At 30.5% G+C, this 27506-nt stretch overlaps 1 protein-coding gene across 2 annotated transcripts in view; it reads left to right on the top strand.

Annotated features, from left to right (window-relative positions):
- Positions 1–27506, top strand: part of LOC119686352 (Down syndrome cell adhesion molecule-like protein Dscam2) — a gene marked incomplete at its 5' end in the record, with an annotated part of 87680 nt that overhangs the window by 55432 nt on the left and 4742 nt on the right. For both annotated transcript variants that reach the window (XM_038100922.1, XM_038100923.1), the window contains 16 exon segments: positions 4819–4950; positions 5226–5375; positions 6519–6664; positions 6884–7019; positions 7449–7568; positions 7973–8125; positions 8260–8782; positions 8934–9144; positions 16082–16337; positions 16575–16718; positions 17454–17762; positions 18459–18614; positions 21521–21700; positions 22124–22498; positions 22916–23041; positions 26959–27274. In XM_038100922.1, coding sequence (XP_037956850.1) covers positions 4819–4950; positions 5226–5375; positions 6519–6664; positions 6884–7019; positions 7449–7568; positions 7973–8125; positions 8260–8782; positions 8934–9144; positions 16082–16337; positions 16575–16718; positions 17454–17762; positions 18459–18614; positions 21521–21700; positions 22124–22498; positions 22916–23041; positions 26959–27274 — 3433 coding nt within the window.

Here is a 27506-nt window from a genome sequence, read left to right as displayed (position 1 = left end):
TTTTAAGTTGAGACCTTTCAACTGGGCTAGTTTTAAATACAGATCTTTTAAGTAGAGACGGGTTTCTCTAAAATCAACTACTTAGTACACTTAATCAATCAACTACTTAGTCAACTACTTAATTTGGAGTTCAACTAATTAACTTACTCGTAAGGAAATACTTCGTACAAAATATATTGAATGTTAGATATATTAGTTTATTGTGTATTATATTAATATATACTGGATATAATATACTATATATTGGACATGTGAGTGGCATTTTGCCAATATCCTGTTGGTGTTATGATCATACTGGACCAAATCCATTTCATCAAATTTTTATGTAGAGTACTTAAAAACTTACCATTATCTACTATTTGTTAAATTCTCAAATAAAGTTAACATTATTACTAACATTATTTCGATGAAAAATAATTATAAATATTTAGTATGTCTATGATAATATTCTCTAATATCCTTTATATCATATTCATAGTTATGTTTACTATAAAAATTTCACATTATATGATAATTTTTATCATTTTTGCATTTCTCTACTACAAAGAATAAAAAGATTCGATATTGCACGAATTTTCCTTCAACTTTATGAGGTATTTTGCGCTAATTTGCATTTGCTCATAAAGCAAATGAGCATATAAATTATTCATGTTGTTTAGACGCATTTGTGTGTGTAAACAATGCGTAAAAGCACTGTACTACACAACTACAGAAACAAGGATGTGTGCGTGTATTTGGAGCTATCCTAAATGTATGCAATTAAACATTTTAACCACAATAGAACATGCAAGCACTTAAATTATGCGTTTCCATACGTAATGAATGCCTATGGAATTATTCATTCAGAGATGAATGCGGTACATGCAAATTTGTACTGAAATGCAATTCCAACTGTGCATTAACAGGCAACGAACGCATAAACGCATTAAATTATGGCATGTAAACAAGATTGCATCAAAACATTCAGATGCTTTCACCTACATACGATATATAATTGTCTATATGCAAAATGATAGTGGTTAGTATATATATATATATATACCTATGTATGGATAGATATATGCATTAAATATTTAGCTATGCATTTAATAATTAGACATTTGAATACAAATTGTAGTGGACGAAAAAATTTATAAAATATTGCATAGAATTAAATGTACTTTGGTAATGGATGAACATTTATTTATAATATTAAAAGCAAATATATTACTTCAACGAAATTCATGTTATGCAAAAATGACATATCTTAAAGCTATCAATCAATCCGAAATTTCATTAATTAATTAAATTAAAAGTCAAAATTTCAACAAGCAAATGTCAGTCAATGAATTGATTGGGTTTACTACTTCAAAAAGAGTTTTTTACAATGAGAATGTTTCAACATATATATATGAAATGATTTCCAAGATTTAAGGACATAGATAAAATTAGTACTATACATACGTCTAATATCCACAAATGTTGTTATAAAGTTGTTCATAATTTTAATCAGTACTGTTTGTTGGGCTTAACTATTTTCATTATAATATAAATTATTTGATATACCAATTAATCGTGCAAAATTGAAATTAATTTATTAAATCCTATAATAGATTGCGAACGTACTCATAATTCCTGATATTTCAATAATGAAATTATTCAATAATGATATATAAGTCCTTTGCATATAATAACTTGTAAGTGAAATTAATTATTGATCTATTAAGCTAACGTTGAACTTAAGCTTTGCTGTTACAGAAATATTAAGAGAAAATAAATTCAATTTGAATTTCAATAAAATATTTTGCATATCAAATTTAAATTTCTAATATCTCATAAATTTGTTTAGTTATTATTGAAGAAATACGACATTAAATAAGACTAACTAAATTTTTTTTGCAATAATTATTTCAGTTTAAATTCATTTGAATACATTACTAATACTTTCACAATTTAAACAATTAGGAATGTTTTCGTTTTGCATCTATTTAAATCAATTAAATTAAATTTTCTGATTATAAAACCAGTGAAACATCACTATCAATGAAATCCTAATAAAATTGCAGCAACAACAACTATATATTCATTAGCAAGTCAAATTCATGAACCACTTAAAAGCATCCTGGCATTGGAAGAAGTAGTGTTTATTAAAAATCGATTTTCATTAAAATTGTATAAAATATGCAAACAAACTAAAAGATGTGCACTCTCAAATATACAACCATTGAGATACACACACGATGAAGCATTTCATTTAAGATAAAGTTCATCTGAGTTCAATAGAATAATTAATTGTTTACTAAATTTATTGACTACATTTTAAACAGCTTCAAAGCTTCTTCATATTTGTTTACAAAGTCAGTCTTACTCAGTCTAACTCAGTCTAATGGGAAACGTTTGACAAGTGAAGTTAGTAATTAGAAACTTTACTGCTTGCTAAGCAAGTCGTTCTTAAAATGTTTATCTTTCAAATTAGTTAAACATTGTAGCACTTTGTGTACTCTTTATGCTCTCCTCATATTCTAGGAATAATATCTAATCAATTAATATTGAATGGTTTGTTTTAAAGCTCGTCATAACTCAATTAAAAAATTTTGTATAAAAAAATTTACGATGTATATATATCGTATGAATATCGAATTTTAGAATACCTTTACCTTTTTATAACCTTTTGAATTATCTTAAGCAGTGAATAAATTAAAAAAAATATACTTTATGTGTATGATATAATATATATAAAGTGTTTGATTTCGATTAGTAGCGTGTCTTCACTTGAACTTAACTATACCAAATTTTAGAGAATGAATATTCTAACAGTCAATTACAACAAAGGAAAGTGAATAAAGAAAATGGAACGTATGATAATAAAAAGTAAGTTAATGGATCTACATAAATGATGTAAAAATGTCGAAAATATGATATTTTAAGTTCTTTAAATTTCAATAACTTCTATGTAACTAACACTGGTAAATACATCATATTCTTTATAAGCCTAAAAAAGTGTCCACTTGCTGAACACATAACAAATGCAGAACATAGTATAAGGAACGTTTCAAAATAAAGAGGACAGTTTAAGAATAAATATATATAGTGAATTCCTAATAGGTGACAAAATATATTCAACAACATATGTGGTTAAAAATCAATCGCTCCACTTATTCACTTCATTTCGTATCATTTCATTTTTATATCATCGGAGAAATGCATTTGCTGATGTGAGGAAATTGATTTGTGCATACTGATGGCATCTAAAAGGTGTATATCCATATCTAGACAAATATTTGAATTAAAAATTTATACTTTTTATTCAACGCATGTAGTCTTAGACCATATAAATCGCTATATGAAAACAAAAGTATCTTGGCACAGAAAAGTTCGGGTATCTGATTTATAAAAAGTCCTATTTAATTTAAAAAATTTAGAATGAGAATGACAGGATTTACAAAAAATCGTGCTTCCGGTATTATCTGAAAACCACATATCAGAAGTTCACGTTAGTTCGTAGAATCACACGCGATATGAATCAAGTTATATTAAATAAGTCGTGTACCATATAAACCTACTTTACAATTTCATACTTTCGTTACTAATCCATCTGACATGATTATTAAAAAAATGTTTATTAGACTTTAAAAATCAAAACTCTGCTATTGTTTGGATCACAGCACCTGGTTGAAAAGAAATAAAACTTCATATTAAGTGAAAACATACGTGCTAACATTCTTCCTGCAGACACCTAAAGTGTCAACCACAACTACGTTACTCTTTTATGGATACCAGGTTAGTTATACTCCAAAACAGTACAGGATAGTGTCTAATGGATTTCAGTTGTCTTTCATGACAGGTATGTCTTACCTTGGAAATATTCGAGTTCCTGAACCCAAGTGGGAACGAAATGGGTCAGGTGAAATGACGCTATTTGAACACTAATACAATATATTGCACCCTATGGTCCGACTGTATTATTACAAAATGTTTTATATATAAAACTCGTATTATTAGAATTTTTCTTTCCAAACTAGAAAGCGCCATTGTATGTTATTTGACTTACATATTCATTTATGTTGACGTTCCTCTTAAGTATTTCCGAGTTATTCATATCTTCCTTTTCGGATAAAATTAAGTTTATTTCTTCATAAATTGAATATATATATAATTTTGTTATATAGTAAAGACAGGTAGCAATATCTATTATAAGATATTTTTCTTGTAATTTATATAAAAAATCATTGTTATTTGATGTAGTGAGTATCTGTTATGGAAATGATTCTTAATCACAAAACAGAAACAACTACCGTTGTTGTCGGTCTTACAGAATAAGATCAAATATACATATATATATATATGATTTTATACTGTTATCTTATTGTACTTTGTGAATACTGGTCGGCGCTTAGAGATTTTGTTGTAGATACTCTCGAAGTTATTCAATGATATATTAGAGAATGAAATTATTTTAAATAATATGCACAGAAACTCACATTTTTATAAACATAAAAAATGAAAGTTTTGAAAAACTTTTATAGAACTATATATTTTCAAAGAATCTTTCTGTGGCAATCCAAGATATAGTGAAACTCTATAGAGTATATTAATGATGTTTAGCAACTCAGAAATAAAAACTATCAAATATTTTCATATAATTTAATCTATAAATGTGATACTATTATTTTTTTATATAAAAGTAATATTTATTTTTATAACAATTTATATTAAAAAAAAATATACTTTTTTGTGGATAAGAGAATATATGAATTTTACTAACATAACAAAAACGTTTAAAAAATGAAATATATTTCAATAATCTTTCTATGTTTTTCTTGTAATCCTCTTTTGCAGGGCCACCATATGTACGTGCTGTAGGTCCTATAAAGGCTGTGGCAGGCGAAGATATAATAGTCCACTGTCCGTTTTCCGGTTATCCCATTGAACAAATTAGATGGGAGAAAGGACATCAGGAATTGACAACAAGTAAGACAAATTGCTATTGTCATTGCATTTGTATGTGTAGCCGGAAGGTATGGGGGGAAAGGAATGGTAGTGTTACTGATTGTGTTAGTAACATGATTGGATTTGGCAAACGTGTTACAATATGAACAAGTGCACAGAAAAATTCTATAAATTCCATTTCCAATGTAAACTGCAATAATTTTATTTTTTATGCTTCTTAACTACTTTGTTTCATTTTTATGCTTACTAAAATTTTTTCAACAGAATGCATTTTGCTTCTCTTGTTACTTTCGCAGGTTCACATTATTCGTTGTCAACCGTGCAGCAAGGTGGACATCTTATTATCAAGAGTGTGGAACCAACACGGGATCAAGGCATGTACACTTGCATTGTACGTAGTCGTGCCGGGGAAGAAGCTCGTCGTGACATGCAGCTCAATGTGAATAGTAAGTATTGTGGGGTAGCTTGCGGTATTGGAAAGAAAGATTTGATTAAGATGAAAATCGAACATTGAAAGAGAAAATTGCTAGTTACCGCAGTGTCATATGGAAGTCAACTCTTGTCATAATATTTCACAAATATAATGTGTAATGTGTGTGTTAAGTGAAAATGACTCATATTACTGTAGCCTTTATGAGATATTTTCCTTTCTCTGTGGTTGAATACGGTTTTTGTAGTGTTTTTGTATTGGATTTTATTCGTTTAGAAAGAATTTGAACAGAATATAGTTTTTTTGGATTTGGTTTTGAATCATATAAAAATTTATTTACTCAGACAAAGATTAAGACTGCTACGTTTATTAACACTCTATAATGAAGTTGATTCGAAATTGCAAAATGTTAACATTTTGTAATCTGTTTGATAGGTTCTTTTATATCAACATGTACGTCAAATTCAATTCACGTCACAAAAATTGTAATCATACAGCTAAGTTGCAGTTGCAGTACATTGTCTTTGTCTACATAGAACCAATCGGAAAATATACGATTTAATTAGATGAGATGCTTTTGCAAGTATTCATTGTAGTGTTTATTAAAAATGTCAATAAATTCATGTTGATTGTGTATTAAATCAAAAACCTCAAGATTTTAAAAAGTTGTTTAGTAGAGACTAAATTTCACCTTAAGTTGAAGAACTAATTATTTATTCGTCATATGACCCAGTAGTGTACAGAACAGTAGTGGAGTTATAGAGTTGATAAAATTGAAAAATTTAGACATCTTAAATATGAAATTATATTTGAAAGTTAAGTTACTATGCGTTTTAATAGAAATTCATAGAAAAGCATTGGGTTAATCTTGTTCACATTCTTCAAAGGAAACCTTATAAGAGCTTAGATAATTCGCAATTAAGTCAAGAAAATTTTTTCAGTATGTATAAAAACTATAATGTAACACTGAAATTGGTTTAGTTTAATTCATTAGAGACCCTAGTTAGTTTCAGCAAGTGCTAATTCATAAGAGACCTTAAATATAGTGTCAGTGAATCTCTGCTCATTACAAATTGATACAGTTTTCTTCTCTATCAAATTAATCTTCTGCTTATATACTTTCTAAAACCAAATGAAATATAAATTTTATACATTACAGGTCCACCGGTTATTGAGCCATTTAAATTTCCTAAAAATCTTCAAGAGGGTGGACGTGCACAAATCACTTGTGCTGTATCTTCGGGTGATATGCCAATTTATTTTAGTTGGAAAAAAGATGATATGGCAATACCAACTAGTTTGCAGGTAAGTTCGAAATTGAAAAGATAGAGAAACTTTCACAATCAGCTTAAGTTGGTCGCCAAACCAATATACTTATTTTTTAATTTAAACATACTTGGCATATACTGTCAAATATATTTTGCGTATGGTTTAGCATATCCTAAGCTCCTTTTACTTTATAAATAAACACACTCCTAAAATATATATATAAATACATTTTTATATGGTACTCCTTTCTTATAGATAACAGAGAAAAAAGAGGAATTCTACTCGTTGTTGGTATTTAAGGATATTAGCGCTAAGCACAGCGGTAAATATACGTGCTATGCGAGCAATGCAGCGGCTAAGGTGAATTTCACCGCAGAGTTGCAAGTTAGAGGTAAGCTCCACACAAGTTGCATGAATGGTACACAAGCTTTAATATAAATTGCAACTCTGACAAAAGATACACAATGACACAAGCCTCACTGCAATAGCATGTAGACACACTGGCAGTGCTCAAGACGATGCACCATTTTAACTTATTTGATATAAATATACAATGTACAACATATATATATATACATATATGTATCTATGTATGTTTGTATATAAAATGCGCACAAACGTATGTAGCTTGTATCTGTTGTAAATCACGCTGGATTTTTTGCAAAATAATCTTGCAAAGTAGTAAATATTTTTTTTTCATTTATTTTATATTTATTCTTCTGCTGTGCATTCTGCATCTTCGCTGTTGAACATCTTGTTAATTTTGTTGTTTACTCTTTTATTTTGTATCTTTGGTTCATGGCAACGTTTAAACATGTAGTTGCCCCACGCTGGTCCTACGAACCCATGGATACAGCCGTCATGCTTGGCAATGCAATATCGATAAATTGTGAAGCGGAAGGATATCCGATTCCGGCGATTACCTGGTACAAGGGACAGGGTGAGTTTTAGTTTATACGCTTCCATTTTGGCGATTTTGTTACATTAATATGTTCAAAGAAGAGTAATAAAAAATTTAGCTTAGCAGCGAAAAGGAATAAAAGTTTAATCCTTAAATGTGAGTTCATTAAAATTGAATGTTTTGAATTGGCCTTAGCAAAGTTGGCAAGCTTAAATGAAAATAAAGTAAAAAATACATGTTAATCTCAGTAATGCCAGCATATTAATGAGATTGGTAAGTTTGAAGGGGATTGAGTCTGTAAAAAATGGTTTCAAATGCTGCTAAAGTTTAACAATTAGTCTGATTATATTGAAGGATAATGACCAAAAGGAAGCGGAATAAAAAAATTTGCGCATTGCAAATGCTGTAATACGGAACATTAATTAATTTACTTTTCCCTACAGGCAAATCCTCCAAGGAATTTAAGGCTTTAAATATGCGCAATCATTCACTGGTGCTAAATCTTGCCACTGACATAGATGAGGGTTACTATAAATGCGAAGCCACGAATAATATTGGCGCTGGCCTTAAAAAAATCATACGCATCAATGTTAATGGTAAGTGAATAAATTTTATGGCCATTGGCGGCATATAAATGTTACATACAATATGCAACATGTAACATGCGATGTAAAAAATTTCGTCAATTTATTTAAACATTTTGCCTTAAAATATTATTTGTTTTGCGTAGAACCGGCACGTTTCGAGCAACCATCACGCAATGTCTCCTCTCGTCGCAATGACCCCGTCACGCTAAATTGTCAAGCTAAAGGCGACGAGCCCATCACAATAGCTTGGACGCACAACAATGGACGCATTGACCTGAATAATTTCCGTTTTAGCATAGCGGAAATGAAAACGGAAAAGGGCGTCGACTCGCAGTTGACAATTGCGCGTTCGGATCGTCATGATTCGGGCGTATACAAATGCATTGCTGAAAATCCCTATGGACGCGAGGAGCAAATTATATTTCTTGCAGTACAAGAACGTCCGGACACACCATCCAATCTTGAAGTATTTGAAGTGGGTTCACGTACAGTGAAGCTATCATGGCGTCGACCATTTGATGGCAACTCGCCTGTGCTAAGTTATTTGGTGCAATATCAACCGCTGAAGTATTTGCAGTCGCATGCAGCTCTGGGCATAGTTGGCGGCGACTGGAGTGGACCGAACATAATCAACGTTAGTCTGCCGTCAACAAGCATAAGTAAAAGGTATGCAATAAATGCAAAAATATTATTTTAAAATTTAAGCAAATGTTTGTAGAAAGTTTCCAAAAATTTATTTATTATAAAATGTCAAAATTGTAAAACAAACTTTCGTCCTTTTCTGCTTTCCTGTTTTATTTATCTTACATTCATTTAGTTATGATAGCGATTTACGTGAAAGTGCAATTGTGTCCGGTTTGACTCCGGCCACTACATTTCTCATACGCATGCAAGCCATCAACGAAATTGAACGCAGTCCATTCACTGATCCAATCGTACTAAAAACTCAAGAAGAGGCACCCACTGAGGCGCCATCTAATGTACAAGTTCAAACTGGCGGAGAGAGTGATTTAATTGTCACATGGCAGGTAAGTTCCACAACTAAATTAAAAAGTTTTTAAAATATATTTTAAAACAACCTTGGTTTATAAAAAATTATTTTTTTTTGGAAATTTTAGGGAAGTTTTTAATTGGCACATTTTAAGTAAATTTAGTTCTTGTTTATAAGGCTTAAAATCTATGGTATAGAGCAGTCTGTATAAAATTGATTTTATACACATTCCATTTCATAAATGTTGAAACTACAGGTGAAAGTATTTTGCTTATAATTTTTTGATTTATTTAGCAATGAAAGTAATTTAATGCTGTTATCACTAATTTTTCGTTAAGCAGAAACTTAGTCGGATTACAAGTCAAAATATCATCAAAATTAGTGGTTGGTATATGTGGAAAAGAAGAAAAGTTATATGAAATAAATAGGTAGGACTGAAAATGTAGGCCTAGAAGTGTTAATAATTTTTTGACTTACGTATCTTATAAATAAATTTATACTGGTTTAAAAAATAAGTCTTATTTCCTCCTAATTTAAAGTTAAAATGGATATTTCAAAACAACAAATTTGATTTAAATAATTTAACAAAGTTGATTCAAGTATTTTGAGTTGGCTTGTCCAGACACAAATAAAAATGCCAATATTTGTTAAAACACTGCCATATAAAAAATTTTAACCTCTACTATATCAGTTCTCATTCGCCAAATCTATATCAAATCAGATGATGTTGGAAAAAATTAATCTCGATTTTGGAATCAGATTAAATCGGCATTCACAAGTCAATTTTGTTCTAAGAAAGATGTGCGAATAAAAAGCCATAGTATCATAAAAATAAAATGGCGTTGAAAAAAGGACAGCTCAGCAATTTTGAAAGTCCTGTTTAATCATAAAAAACACAAAGAAGAAAAACGATGATTAGATATCCAGGTTAATGAATGACGTCTAATAATGAGTAATAAGCAAATAAGATTTTTTTACATCAAAATTGACCATTCTTATGGGTTTCTTGATTGGTAAATCAGGATTCAATCTGGATTTAAATTTTGTTGTAAAATCAAACATTTTTAGAATAATTTAAAATAATTACATTTTTTATAAACACATATATCGAATCAAATCACACTGTCAAATTATATGAAACAGTGGTTAAAATCAGTAATCATACTAATTTTAGTAGGTGTAATCTTGATTCTAGCAAAATATCTAGAATGTTCTACATTAATCTCGAGTGTTATACAGGTTTACCATTTGCCCCAGATTTATCAATCAAAAATAAAATTGCACTAACAGTACATTAAAAAAGCATCTCGATTGAAAAAATTACGCTACATTTACCAATTGAAGACGTCATTAGACTAATGGCAAGAGATCATATCCAGCTATTAACCTCTCGTAGAGTATGTATAATGATTCCATATATTTCGGAGCATATTTAAGCCAGTTAAAGACAAATATATTTATTTATAAATTAAAAAAAATCAAAGTTACGCAATAAGCGATTCATTACAAATATACAACTGTTAGATCGAGTAAATATATAAAATTGAATTATCAAGAAAAAGATGGATTGCTGAAATGAAAAACATTCAAAAACATTAAATGTTCTTTATGTCTATTAAAAAAATAGACATTATAGAGTAGCAAGAAATGAAGATGGTTAAAAAAAAGTTATTAATTGCAAAACTCCCAACTTGGTATTACTTTTAAAATTTCTGATATATCCTGCTAAATACGATAATGTAGAATTTTAGTACCATCTGACTAAAATGTAGGTGACAATAAGTTTCTAATGGAGTAATGATGGTGGACGATTTGTTGTCTTCTTTCTTTTAATTGTCATTAGAGTCTCATCATACTGATAAAGTTGGATTGCAAGGGAAAACTTTTTATGATAGAATACCTGCAAAAAAGTAGTTACAATTCTGAATCTGTTTATGAATCTTTAACAAACAAACAAAAAAAATTATTTTAATATAAAGGATTTTACACTAACAGAAAACATACATTAATGAGTGAGTTCATGTGAGATATGGATATTGAATATATAATTTGAAATTAAAGGCTATAACATTATTTAAAATTATAATTCTCATCTAGTTTAGTATTTCAATCTTATAAATAGAAGTAAGAACATAAACTGAACTGTGATTAATTTAATATAATTGTTATAATTTAGACCAGACAATATTTGGCATTAAATTATTCTCAGTGTAGTAAAAGCTGTATAGAGCTGGTGCAAGCACATAAATGTAGTTATGGGATTGAAAATTTGTACATTTGTTTAAAGTGCAGCTCGGCAATTTCGTTATTAGATTGTAAAAATATTACTGACTGCTTACAAATATACTATTTTTTTTTTTTTTACTAAAATCTGAGTTTATATTGACTGAATGATTGATTTACCGGAATATTCCGCATTTAAAATATTGTCAATTTATACAAATCAGAAATTAAAACAGATCATTAAGATAATAAAATACTGTTTTTGTTTATGTGCGTAAAAATTCTAACTATTATTTAACAAAGTAATAATAAATATTACAAATGCCTCACTATAAATGAATTATCCTACTAAGTTTAAGTTACATGGGAATAAACAAATTTCTTCCATCTAGTATTATAATTATCTATATTTTCTGTATTATGAATGTAGAACACCGAAAATTGACAAATTGAGTATCATTTAGCAATTAGCAAATCAAAGTGGTTAAATAATAAAAGTGCGCTCAAAATATTAAATTTTTTTAATTCTGCACAAGACTAGATAGTCTGTACACAGACATAAGCACGGTTGCCACTTGAAAATTTTTTTCTGTACCAAAATTGGTTTAACCCTCCGATAGGCACATGGGTCTGGCCAGACCTTTTTTGAATTCAAACACAATTTAAATACATTTCTAATTTAGCTAGCGATTTGAAATTTCAGGTACCCTCCTACAATTTTATTGACTACAGATCTGCAAAAAATCGTGGCGATAAAGCTTACAGAAGGATAATTATAAGCATGTTTTGGTGTACACATCACATACGGTACTCAAAGGTCTGGCCAGACCCACATACAATTTGTATGAAAAATGATGGCATTTTTAGCATTTTTCACTTTTTCTTAGTATATCTATGCTAAAACTGTCGGTTTAGACTATTGAAAAGCTTATGTTGTTTATTAATTACAAAAAGCAAAAAAAATTGATGTGAACCAAACAATAATTACCAAAATATACGTAAATATATTGGAATATCTGTATCCGAAAATCATGCACGTATTCGCCAAATACATCAATATCTCAAATGAAATATATTTTGTTAATTTAATAAAAAGAAAAGTTTATTAAAATAATAATTTAATAATATAATATAATTTATAAACATTATATATTTATATATTTATTATATATTCAAAAAAAAAATTTAATTGGATTCACTGTAGACGTGAAATGTCGTGAAAATTCGGCGAATTTTAATCATTTCAGAATTGTGCATTCTATGCCAGTATTCTTACTAACTTCCTAAAAACAGGTGTTTCCCACGATTTTACTAGGAGTAAAATTCGGCGAATTTTAATTTCAGAACTAGGCATTCTATGCGAGTATTCTTACTAACTTCCTAAAAACAGGTGTTTCCCACGATTTTAATATGAGCAAAATGCGGCGAATTCTTAATTATTTCATAACGGTGCACTTTTGCGGGTATATTTGTTAAATTAAAATGCAACGTGAGAATCGTTTTTTCAAATGGTACTTTGTTTACTTCAAAAATATTTTTTGCTGTTACCTGCAATGGAATGAATTTTATATAAAAGGAAGCCAAATTATAGTTTCGATCTATTTGAAACGTAGTCTCAGTGGTTGGTTGCAGCAAACATCTTCGAAACATTTGTTTTTACTAAAATTTATTATTTTAAAAATGAGTGATGAAATTGAGTTGCTTTATAACACGCAAAACCTCAGTGATGAGTTCGACCCCTCATTTTATAATCGCCTAGCAGCAGCTTTAGCCAACGATATGGAATTAGAGGAAGCTATAGAGGACCATGAAGAAGTAGATTAGTTTCCCAATGATGAAGCAGATAATGATTCAGATTTCATACCAAATGAGGACGATGCATCTGATATTGAAGACGTATTAATTATCGAACCAAATGAACTATTTGATGTAGAAGATAACGATGAGGAAGTTCCTGCAACACAACAACAAAGTGTTGGCGAAGAATATTTTTATGGTAAAGATGGAACAAAATGGAGTAAAAATGAATTGAATGCTGGTGTTCGCATACGTCAACACAATATTATGCGCTTCCGACAGTCTTGCAAAGAATTACAACCCGCATGAAAACATCACAATTGATGAGCAACTGTTCCCCTATCGTGGCAAAACAAAATTCACGCAATATATACCATCGAAACCAGCCAAATATGGTATTAAAATTTGGTGGACCTGTGATTCTAAAACAAAATACCCTTTACAGGGAAAATTGTATACAGGCCGGGAAGTCGGAGCTACACGTGAAATAAATCAAGGCAAAAATGTTATGCTACAACTCTCAAAGGCATTGGTTAAGCATTCGTTGGAACTATTCGTTCCAATAAGAGATGTATACCAGATGAAATGAAAAGGACCAAACACTCATTTTGGTCTCATTTTACGACCAAACGCCCAACGAGAAGATGGACTTTTGCTTTTTTCTGCAATATGATAGATGTTGCAGCATTGGCTGCATTTTGCATCTGCAAAGAGGTTGATGGAAATAAAAAATTGGATGCCAGACGGAATTTCCTAGTCACGCTATCAAATACCTTGGCCCTTCCAAATATTTAAGGCGAATGCAAAATGTCCACATCACCAAACAGTTCATCACACGTTCGGCCATGGAATCGTTTTTCGGTAAACAATTACATTTTACAGCACAAGTCCTGACTGGCGTTAGTGGGGCAGATACCCTCGAGAAGAAGAAAAATTGTAACATTTGTTCAAAAGGTGAAAAACTATCCCGCAAAACCCGTTTCTTTTGCATCAAATGTTCAAATCCAGTTTGTCAACAACATTCTAAAGTTGAATATATATGTTTTAATTGTTGTAATAATGGCTAAATAAATGTATATTAGTTTTTGTTAAATTTATATTATTTATTTTAATAAAATAATAAAATGTTACTGCATACAAATGTCACTTTTTTTATTTTTTCGATATTTTTTTTAGCAAAAATGTAATAAAATATGAAAATTAATAAAAATCCAAGCTAAAAACAATTTAAAATATATAAATATATCGCATATTAATGCAATAACTCATTAAAGTACTCAGTTTTTACGTACAAATGCATGAAAACGCATAAGGGTCTGGCCAGACCCATGAGTACCGTACGTGACTATCGAAACATGTGCCCATCGGAGTGTTAAAAAGGTACCATTTCTGTTAAAAAAGGTCCAAAAAAATTTTGGACCTTTTTGTTTTTTCGTTCTGTGTTTTTCATAGTGTTATAAATGAACAAAATATAAATATTTATTATAATCCAGTTATAATATATCAGGTCAGATCAATGTGTAAATGGAAACCATACATAGGCATCTTAGTCCCTAGACAGATTTAAATGTCTATATGATTTTGTAGTTTTGCGAATTTAGTTGAGGCACAATTTTTGAACTACTAAGCATTTTAGAAATTTTTTAAACGTTTTTTTATAACAGATCTTAGTGGGATTTGAACACAAGCATCTTGCTATCAGAGCAGTCAGTTATATACACGGTTGCCACTTGAAAATTTTTTCCTGTACCAAAATTGGTTTAAAAAGGTACCATTTCTGTAAAAAAAGGTCCAAAATTTTTCTATTGTCTTTTTATAAGAAAATACAATTTATATAAAATGTACAAAAAGTATAAAACAACACAATATCCACAATAAAGTTGGGTCGCCGAAAATGTACCATTTTTTGAACATGAGTACCAGAGTACCAAACGTAAAAAAAAGTACCAATTTTGGTACTAAAGTACCATAAGTGGCAACCGTGGACAATAAAGTTGGGTCGCCGAAAATGTACCATTTTTTGAACATGAGTACCAGAGTACCAAACGTAAAAAAAAGTACCAATTTTGGTACTAAAGTACCATAAGTGGCAACCGTGGACATATATACTCTTCATTAATTAATTATGTTTACAGTGGACATTTATCTCAAACGTTCATTATAAAAGATTACTTCCAATATACTTTTATAGGAATGCTACTACTCCATCGTGTCTTTAGTCTTGGTTACGTCCGTCACCGTGGCATCCGTCTCCAACTCACGAACAATTTTAAATACACCAAAAAAATGCTACCTAATAGCATCAAAAACAAGCATGGCAACATTAAAAACTGTGTTGTTTGTTATAATTCTTTGTATTATTTGACTGTAAAACAATAATTTTATTCATCCTTTGATTTTTATAAAGCATTTATTAAATATTGTCTTGATTTTTAATTTAAGTAGATAAAATCTAAAATAAGATATCTTTTATCTTTATCTTTTATAATAGATAAAATCTTTTATCTGTCATTAATTTTTCCATGGTCGTTTTATGAATAAAAATAAGATAACTTTTATCTTTATCTTTTATAAAAGATAAAATCTTTTATCTGTCTTTTTGTTTTCTGTAATTATTTTATCTATGTATATGTAGATAAATGAATAAATATTTATCTAAAATTTGATTAGCTATTCAATAACTTACTCTAGAGTACAATAAAAAATAATATATTTTCGCCTTGATTAAATTAAAGGTTTATATTTAATTCTTGTATTTCAAAATGTGCAATTAAAATGTTTCCCTATTTTACTCATATTTTGCTACTTATCGCATTCATTATGTATCAGTATTTAAAAGATCTTTGCGCTTTTAACAACTCCAAACTAAGTAAACACAATCAAATATTTGTATTTCAACTTGACTCTGTTTTAGTAGTGAAACTTATTTCCCCTTATCCTTGTTGCAATTTTAGATACCACCTCGCGAATCTTGGAATGGTGAACTCATTGGTTACACGGTGAACTGCAGCGAGGAGAAACAAAACTTGAACTACATTAGCGTTGTCAATAATTCATTGAAGTCGGTGATTGTGAGCGGCTGGGCCACCACGAAAGCAACACTACGTGGTCTACGTAAATACACCAGATATGCGGTAACTGTGCGCGCTTTGAATAGTTTCGGCTCGGGTCCATGGAGTGCTGCCATATTCGGTACAACAGCTGAGGGTGGTAAGTACTTGTTAACATTTATTTTTGCATATCCGTAATTAGGCAGAGGGTAGTGAGAGTATACTTATTTGTGCAGCATGTGGATATGCAGCACATACTCCACATTGCAACACTTTGCACTGGCTTACGAATGCTAAGAATCCAGTTCATGCCATTACCAACTCTGAACATGCCGCAGACGTAGACATACAGAAATTTAAATTTTTCTCTTTTTTTTCTATTTTTGTCTACTTGCAGTGCCTGAAGCACCACCACAACATGTCAATTGTACGGCACTATCGTCACAAAGTCTGAAGATATCCTGGCTGGAGCCGCCATTGCAATTTCATGGTGGCATAATTCAAGGCTATAAAATTTTATACCGTCCAATTGTGAATCAAAGTGAGTTTGAATTAAGCAAGCAAATACGTGAACACACATACTAATGGCATATACATATATATAGAGTTTGTGCTGCTAATGTTGCATTGGTTGCAACTTAATGCAGCCACTGCTCCTATAGCTGCAGTCTATAAAGTATGCATAGTCAATATTCTATACCATTGGGTTTAGTTCGATTTCTGTTATTATCAGCATTCTGTGCGCTCCTCCGTCGGAGTCACTTGTTCTGTTCCGGAGTTCGTCGGTCAATATTGTTGTTTATGCGGTTGTGAATAGTTGCATCGCAGTCGTTTTTGCTGTGTTGCTGATTGTTATGATGCTGGATACTAGATGGAGATGCGATATTTTTATTAGCGTTTAAAATCACTAAGCGTTAAATAGAGAAAAATGTTTTGCATTGAATAAAGAAGAAAGGCAGCCATAAAAATGTGAAAAGTTTGTCGTGGAATTATGCTGCGGTTTAGATTTTTTATGACTTTTCTCGCTATTGAATTCCAAAAGATTTTAGATAAATTACCAACAAATTCTCTTTAGTTAAGAATGTGAATACTTATCATTTATTACTGTACTATTATTATAAATTTATTTATGCTGTACAGACATTTATTCGTTTGAGTTTTAATAGCAACTCTTAAGCTCTAATCACTTCATTTACTTAAAGTCGAGTTGTTAGTTGCTAAATTAAACAATTCTATTTAATTTTATTTCGTTTTATTTTGTTTTGTTTACTCTCAGTTGATTTTCCTGCTAAAATGGAAGTTAAGCGTACCTCCAATCTGGAAACCTATTTGCACACTTTACATAAAGCCACAAACTACTCGTTACGTGTGCTGGCATACACAGCGACAGGAGACGGCATGGCCAGTCAACCATTATACTGTCAGACAGAGGACGATGTGCCTGATGCACCAGCGTCCATAAAAGCAGCTGCCTTGACGGCTGATTCGATTTTGATATCATGGCTGCCACCAAAAAATCGCAATGGCATCATATCCCACTACACCGTCTACTCACGTGAGGCAGGTCGTAAAGGACAAGCAAAATGTAAGTTGCCTTTATCGTTATGATTGTGTTCCCATACTTAGTGTAATGTCTTAAAACGGCATGAAGAAGGATTCAGAAGAAGAGTTAAGGAACAAAAATTTTATTTTATTATAAAAATGTTGGTTTTCATATAACGAATAAACTTTGTCTGCAACATTTTTATACAATACCGTTTGTACTACATACAATTTTTTATTTTGTACATTTTTGAGAAATACTTCAAGAGGCAAAACTTTCTGCTTACGATTTCAATTTGGCGTTGTTAAAAAGGACACTTTCAGTATTTATTGTAGTGCACTTCGCAAAGTTTTAACGTTTTTTACTGTTGTTTTTTTATGCGGAAACGTCGGAAGTGCAGCGATTTGCCATTACAATTTAATGTCCTTGTACAAAAGTTTTTAAGTTAATCGTTACTTATGTGATTATGTTCAGCAATGTAAACTCCACTGAAATCGGTTCATTCGAAATTATGAACTCAACTATGAAACTGAGTTTTATATTGACTTTAACGGCTCAAACAGAAGATGAGCAGGAGTTACTTTGTTAGTACTCAATTTAATTAAAAAAAGAAAAAAACAGTTAAATAGTTTTTGTTAGTTTTAATTTTTTTAAATTAATGCATTTATTCATCCAGAAGTCAAAAATTATTGCTGGAAAATTAAAAATATTTTCAATTTCAAATTTATTTCTGTTCAGCCCATATGGTGCGAGTGGACGAGAATGGCTATCCGGTGACATATGAAGCGCGTGGCTTGGCAGAGAATCAAATGTACGAATTTTGGGTATCAGCTTCGACGTCCGTTGGTGAAGGTGAACCGACTTCTGTGGTTGCACAAGCCACAAATACACGAGGTGAGTTACTACACAACTCGAATTCATGCAAAACACATTCCATACAAATAAAACCGAAAACAATGTTTTCCTTTAAATTGGCGGTTGGTCTGCATGCCTTCATATAAACAAAATAGCCAAAACTGGCACTCTCTGCTTACTCAATATTAAAAAAATCCACTGTTTTTTGCAGCTTTAATGATTGAAAACTTTAAGCCAATTTAAAGTATTTAACGAACATACAATTTAAGCGTTTCCGATTCAAAAAAACTGCTATTTAAATTAATTGCTGCAGATTGCTAGAATAATTGGGATTTGCAGTGATAATGATATTTTGAAAACCATTTGGATAGAATTACTTGTTTTGTCCTTTAGTGTACTTTTAATAGTAGTCTAATTAAATATATATTTAGAATGCCATATGGATATTGTAAGGTTTTACAGTGATATAGCGAAAATTTGATTGCGACTTTGACTTCATCTCATTTATATTTTCTAATTCGTCTAATTCATCTAATTGGGTTATTCGTTCGTCATTTTTGTTCTTAATGGAAATGTAAAATCTCACATTATCTCTAGTATCTTCTCCACCTTTTAAATCTCTCGATTAGCTTCGATATTTTGTTACATAAAAAAAATCCAACACACTAGTAAACTCACGTTTGTTCACAAGCACAAGTTAGACCTCGCAGTTACCTAAATTATTATGTAGATTTGTGACAGTGCAACCAATACACAAAAAAGAAAAAGAGGTGCTCTTTTACTAAAATTTTATTCCCTAATGAGGCTCATTTTTATGTTGTGGGTTTTCTTGATTAACAAACTTGTCGCATTAGTCGTATAAAACATTTACGAGTGTTTGTTAAAAAAAGAATGCATTCCATCGTATCAGTTTTTTGTTAAACTTTCAACTGGAACATAATAATTCTGAATATCGAATCAGTCAGTCAATTAAATATAGGTATGACTGATTAAATAACAATAATTATCGCAAAATAATATTACAGACTTTTATTTCTTCGTTCGATATGTGATGCTTACCAAGATATTTTTATCGTTTAGGCATCAGTGCCTAACAAACTCGCTGCATCTGTTTAGAGGTCTCACACTCTTCCCTACAAAAGTTACAAGCTTCGTTAAAGTAAGTTCCCAGCTTTGTTAAGTTATAGTTTAATCTTCGATTATAATAACATAGCTCTGGTAGAATATTCCAGGAGACCATTTTTTGAAAGTTACCTATCAGTTGGGAGCCCATTCAATGATTCTGATAGTAAGAATCAAGGTTAAAGTAAGCACACCTGTTTATCGCATAAATTTCTGATTAAAAAATAGATTTTCTTAGCGTTTACTTATTCCGACTCTTTATAAAGTAAAGGAACTGACTATATGTTAAATTAGGATGTTTTGATTTATCTTGCAGTTACACCATTCCAACTATTTTATTACTAAGTTTAGTGTTAAAACATTTTATGATCATTTCTAGTATTACAATTTAAAGTGGTTGCTTTGCAACTATATCAAATTAACTGCGATTGAGACAACTGTCCAAAATGATGTTATTATTGGTGATTTGTAGAAGGACCTCCTTGCTTGAGATTGAATTTGAATGTGCGGAGGCATAAGTTCTAAGAGGGTCACAATGGATATCATCCGACATGATCACATGGTTGACATAGGACTTATAGTCAGTACATTTATGCAGTCCTCGTATACTGTTGTGTGTTTGAATTGCCGTTTGTTACTTTGTGCAATTCTTCCAGACTGCTGTTCCATAAGTAATCATGAGTCTAATAATTGTTGCATCAATCCACCACAGCAATTTTGATGTAAAGCCCAAACTCTTACCTTAAATTATTCATATTATGAATAAATACTGAAATATTCATATTACATAAAAAGAAATTCATCAGTTAATTAATCAGTCATTAGTAAGTTAGAATATAATTTGATGAAGAAAGCTGAGATCAATACATAAAGCAAAATTTCTTATATTAACTGTTTCTTTGTTATTTCATTAACACCAGCAGTTTTTATATAGTCTGCGGTAAGCGACATTTCAATTATAGTGCCTTTCCACATCAGTGGATGTGACATTCCTAGCATTCGACTAAAACATTAATCAAATATTTTTATATTAACTTTCTCATTCAATTCAAACCAATAACATGTCTTATATAGTATATGTTAAGCGATATTTTAAATATAGTGCTACGTGAAAGCAATTTTAATAATTTAATTAATAATTTTTAATAAATTGTGTTATTCAACTCTAGTATAAAATTATAACAAATTTCTGTCCATGTTAAATAAAAAGAAGAAGTCTGATTCACAAAAATTGCACAGTTTAAATAGATTATATTATGTAGATTTAAATTACATAGATTACATTATATAGATTATATTATATAGATTATAATATATAGGGATTTTATTATATACCTTATTTTAAGAACGCTGAAAACAATAAACATATATTATGACCAATCTCTGCTATTATACGGTCAATTGCTAATAATGTATAGACAATCTTATCTGTGAGTCTAATCGTATTACCTCAATTTTGGGAGCTAACTTTGTGACATACACTTACAATCATTCTAAGTTGAATTCATATCAAATCGCATTTGATTGCTGCAATTGCATGAATTGAAATGCAATTTTTGTGGTTAAAATTAATTTTTCCATTTAAAATTGAGTTAAACGAATACGATTTACAGAGTTGTATTTGAAAACAAAAAAAAAAGGAAAAGGAAACGTAATCAGCAAATATGCAACAATGTTTTGATATTCGCACTCGACCACAAAACACGTTCATAAACTGCGAATTCGGCATAAAAGCAAATTAAACGCCATTTTAATGTCGCCATGAATACTTTACATTGTTGCCAGATATTTTCAATTTGAAAGTTTTCAATTTTCAATTTCAGCGCCAGCACGTATCGCTTCGTTTGGTCAAGTGGTGCGGAAAGCGGTCGGTACCGGCTTAATTTTAGAATGTCTGGCCGTAGGCAATCCAACGCCACGGGCCAGATGGCTGACCAGAGACCGACCAGTGACATTTAGCCCATTCTATGAAGTTACCAATGAGGGCAATCTGAAAATACATCGTAAGTATGGCGTATTCGCACGACACTCTAACATATTCCCATTTAAATATCCTTAAAGGACAGGTAATTTAATAAATGCAATTTAAAGCAAGTGCAGTTTATATTTTAAGCGTTCTGCGAAAGTCTGAAAGGCATAAAGAGCTTAAAATGTTGATGTGCTTGTCTGCGTTTATCTGCAGCTGAAACGTACATTAAATAGCACTTAAATAAATGTATTTTCTGTTATTTCATGCACTTTCTTTTATTTTATACGTTTTACCTTGTATCTTTTTCACTTTTAATTTATTTGATACACATCACATGCCAACGGAACGTATTGCAACACACATGAACTTAAATATAACAAAAAAAAAAAACCTCCAAAAATTGCAAAACTAAAACTGAATGAAAAAATTGTAAAAATTGTAAAAATACACGGAAAAGGAGTTGAAGGCAGCTTGTCCGGAAATTACACTTGCACAGCAAACAATCTTTTCGGAAGTGACGAAATTCAGTATCAGGTGATTGCAATGAAACCACCTGCCGCCCCCCAAATCATCGTACAATATGCATCTGCTGACAGTATACGTGTTAGCTGGGATCCACCAGACGATGGCGGCGCTCCATTACAGGGTTATACTATATCGTATCGCATAAGTGGTGAAACCTGGTCACAAACCGAACTGATGCCCGAGAACAACGCTTATACGATAACTGGCTTAAAGTGTGGCAATCAGTACATAATTAAAATGTCAGCACACAATATTGTTGGTGACGGCTCAGCTAGTGAGGAAATTAATGTCTGGACGAAGGGCAAAGGTAATCAGAACGATTTGTTGCTTCAATATTTTTACTTTTTAATTAAAATAATAATGTTGTATGAGTGCGGAATATTATTCTAACCTATTGTGCCACACCACTTGTGTTATGCTGCACCCTGTATTTGTAATTAAAGGCTTTTTCATTAAAGGACACCACAGCACATTTTGTCCGCTCAACCAACTTTTGCATGTTGTTGCGGTCAACAAATGTTGTGCGGTGCGTATTCTCTGCGACAACGTGTCCGTGTTTGGAAATTGCGTTCAAATCCATTAAATCCGCGAATATCTATTAAAATTACTTTTGCAAGCTTCGTTATGATATCTGATATCACATGCAAGCCTGCACTTACACATACAGTGGAGCGTGTATCTACATTTTAACCGCAATATAAAATAAAATTTACATTCATTGCAGTATCGCAAGCGCCAAACGGCAACGAGCTAATTGCCACAAATGCGACGTGCGTTAATTTGAAGTTGTCATCCTGGAACAATGGCGGTTGTCCAATTCATCATTTTTCCATTGAACATCGGCCGTTGGGTAAGCAACCATTATTAAATTTAGTGATAGTAACAGAAATAATAAAATGCATTTTCGTTTTTGTGGTTTTTGTGTAACTCAAGCGCACTTATTTTGACGACTCAATTTGTTGAGCAGTGCAGTTCATTAAATGCTCGCAGTTATTAGATGTGGTTTTGATAAGTCAAACCTTAATAATTTTTTTGCAAATTTAAATTTCAATAGTACAACAAAAAAAATATCGACAAGTTAGAAACATGCGAGTTTTGATTCAAGATAGAATAATATGTACACGGATTTTTTAAGTCAAATTATGTAAAATAGTGACGTAAAAGTAGAGTATGAAAATTAAACGTAAACATCTGCGAGTAGCTCGAACATCTTCGAGTAGCTCGAACATCTTCGAGTAGCTCGAACATCTTCGTCGAATAGCTCGAACATCTTCCAGTAGCTCGAATATCTTCGAATAGCTCGAACATCTTCAAATAGCTCGAACATCTTCGTCGAGTAGCTCGAACATCTTCGAGTAGCTCGAACATCTTCGAGTAGCTAGAACATCTTCGTCGAGTAGCTCGAACATCTTCGAGTAGGTAGAACATCTTCGTCGAGTAGCTCGAACATCTTCGAGTAGTGCCGTAAAAGTGAGTATGAAAACTAAACGTAAACATCTTCGAGTAGCTCGAGCATTTCCGTACAAGTAAAGTGATCATATGATACAAATCTTCAAATTCGAGTATACTTGAGTTATTTAAATATTGCAAAGCAGATACAGATATAGTATCTATCTATATAAAACATGATTTCTTATTTAAGTTTAGATTTTGTGCACGTATGATGATTTATTATTTCAAAATTAGTTTTATGATAAATCGAAAATATTGTTTTTCTGTACTATTATCCTGTATATACATTTTTTCACTTGTTATTTATATTTTTGAATATTGTATGTAAGTATGTGTTTGTATAAATAAACAATCTTCAACATATATTGTTTGTAGTGTAATCTGTGTACATTAATTAATTAAAAATTTTAATTTCTATTTTTAGTAATTTAATTAAATTCTTATCAATATTATAGCATATTATGAGTATTATGTATTATGTAATTCACGCTAATTTTATGTGTTAAATTGGAAACAAAATTAATATGCATTTTACTAAACAATTATAACTACAAATTTTAAATAGTAACTAAATAAAGTGAGTAATTAATTATGAATTAAAAGTTTAAAAACTAAGCGTATTGTCACTTTTTATTATATATTTTGGAAATATTTTTGAAGTTAGAATATTTTTATTTGTGGTTAGTCGATTAATTTTTAAATGGTTTTATTATCATCGATATTTGCTCTTATTAAGAAGGGTCACATATTTCATCACATAATTAGTAATTAATATTAAACATGGCAGAGCCCTTATTCGCACTTATATGATTGGTATTTAAAATCATCTATATAAATGAACTCATAACTGCAAAATTTTTGTCCCATGACAAGAAATGTGTTTCGTAAAGCTCAGTAGTTCCCAATCTTTATTTGACCAAGGATCATAATGATATTATTGGTTATTGTAGGGATCACAAAGTTTAAGAATCATAAATTGTATGATTATTTTAATATGCTTTATGCATATCTGGTGTAATGCATAATGAATTGTATAAGTACTAAGGTTAATTATATAGGCTATATAAAATAGGTATATAATTACTTGGAAATATTTTGTGCTTATTTTCTACGAGTGAGATCTCAGTGGACAAACTGTAAGCTATGTATCCATTTGATTCGCGGATCATTTTTAACCAACTCGCGGATTACCGGTTGGGAACCACTGGTATAGGTTAGTTAGTTACCACCTAATATGATAATAATGAAAAAATGTTGAAGTCCAAAAAGTTAGTTTAAATTATTTAGATAAATTATTTAGATATATCTTATATTTAACATACGTTATTTAAATAAATTCAAATAAATAAAGTCTTAGCTTGCCTACGTAGTTGTTTTAGACATAACTACATATTGAACATCAGCGATTTTTGGAAAAATCTTTAGGTTTACGTATATAATGTATAATTTTTGGAACTGTAAGATTCAGAAAGTAAACCTTTAAAATGAAATTTTTGACTGCTCAGAGAGTTGTTTTGAATACAGCCACATTGTCATCAATAGTGATCTTTGAAAATATCTAATGGATTAAATGTATATAATTTTTTGACTGTAAGTTTAACGATTTTTACTCAGCAAATCAACTCTTGAGTTTACCATACATTTTTTTTAGATACAACTAGTCATCATCAGTAATTGTTCGAAAAACTATTAAAATTAATTGTATATCATTTTTTGAACTGGCATTGATTCCTCAAAATGGATTTTTGGACTGACCATACAGTTGTTTCGGTTACAACCACATATCGGTCATCACGGATTGTTGGAAACATCTATTAGTTTATCTACATGTTTAGTTTTTTATACATATTTTTTGCACTTTAAGTTTCAGAAATTGGATCCTATAAAATTTGATATATGGATTGATCTATTAATGAATAATGCTAGTCTCTTAGTTAATATATTGTCTTTCTTTCTAAACTGTTTTTGTACATTCGAGTATTTAGCTTGCTCATATTGCTTTAGAATGATTCGCTTTTTGGGTTGCTTACTTATTGCTTCAGAATCATTCACTTTTCGGACTTTATGTTCAAATAGTTTACACTTTGTGTATGCATTCACGAATGCTTAAATGCGTTAATTGGTGATAAGTTGGCTTATGTATGAACCCTTTTTATAATGTGTGGAACAGGACGACTTTCATACATTACAATTCTTTTTTGCCGAATTGGTGTTAAAATTATGTACTTTATCGAACCTTTTGCATGACTTCAGGCCACTTGAACTCATTTAAAAGGATATTTTTTGTGTATCATTCACTCTCTCGCGTGTATCAGTAGTTGAAAAAAAATGCTATTTTAACAATAATAAAAGCTTTTATTTCACATTTGCAATTTATAAAACAAAATTTAATTAAATAATTTGACAGTCATTAAATCAATTCGCTTAAATGGAAAAGTCTGGCACAATTGGCGAGTTGATTAAAAGTTAATCATTTTAATGATTATGGTCAATAAATAATCAAAAAAAAAACGAAATAAAAAAAAAACTGTATTGAAGGGAAAATGGAAATTCTCTTTATACGAAATATGAAAAATATGCAAATGCAGAAAAGCGTGTTGAAGTGAAAAGCTCATTGGATTTAATCGAGTTTTTCGTCAGTTCCATCAGTGATAAAAACTGTAGTTAGAACATAATAAATAAAAAAATAAATAAAAATGATATAAAATATATAAAGCAGTAAAAGTGAAAATGGCAAACATATAAGAGAATAAAAAATAAAAATAGAAATAACTGTAAACAAAAGATACAAACGAATGGAACTGAAAAAATGCAAACAAAGCCATGGAAGATTTATTGGTACTGGCGAAGTCAATATATGGTAAAGCGCAAAAGTAATAATCAAAATAAAATATCCATCAATTTCAATATATTAGATTGAGGCAATTTGTTGCAATTGGACTGAATTGAAGTGCTAGTGAATATTTTTCACATATTTGAACTACTTTTATTTTATTAAAAAAAAAAAATATATAGCATACATAATTCACTTTTTTTTTTATAAAATTTAAAATAATTTTTCAACGTTCGTATTTTAACTTTATTAAATATGTGTAATGCTGTTTTCAAAGTAAATATTTACATATTTTATACATAAAGCAGTTAAGCTTTAATGGCTTCATGCAAAATTGATAAGCTCTTTTCAATCAATTTTATGTGTTTAAATTCCTAATAAGTGATTGACATTTTAACTTGACTCTGCTTTCATTTATATGATTGAATTTTTCATTACTAAAATAACTTTATTTTTACTTTTCTGCTTTTTTCAAATTTTAGGGGACATTCGTTGGACAGTTGTTACTTCTGACATATCGAACGCTGAAGAGAATCGTGAAAATTTAATATTTTGCGATTTCCTGCCAGCCAAATGGTATCAGTTGCGTATATCAGCTACGAACGATGCTGGCAAAACCACCGAACATTACCACTTTTCCACAACGAATCTGGATGGTGTAACTATTCCACCACCTTCAGTTTTCCCATCGGAAAATGATTTGATGAACAATCTGATAAATGCGACAAATCCCACCAACGGTGATTGGTTCTCAACGTTAATAGTAATTGTCATTATAACCGTGGCCATTATCACAATGTAAGTATGGCAAATGTTCAGGTTTATGTCTCTATAACTAACTGTAATGAAAAAATGTTTCACCCGTACTCTACTCTTAAGATTAGAAGTTAAATTGATTCGCAAAGTACGTTTAACAACGACTGGTCAAGTGCGAAGGGTGGGCATATTGCAAATCTGCCGGATACTTACTTCGCTTTCAGTTCACAGCTCAACCGGCTTATCTGTTCAAGCATTGAGTAAAAATTATAAA

The sequence above is a fragment of the Teleopsis dalmanni genome, chromosome 2 (assembly GCF_002237135.1).
Source record: "Teleopsis dalmanni isolate 2A chromosome 2, ASM223713v2, whole genome shotgun sequence".
In the NCBI taxonomy this organism is placed as follows: Eukaryota; Metazoa; Arthropoda; class Insecta; order Diptera; family Diopsidae; genus Teleopsis; species Teleopsis dalmanni.
The sequence above is the reverse complement of the archived record's forward strand: the minus strand, read 5'-3'. Positions and strand labels throughout refer to the sequence as shown.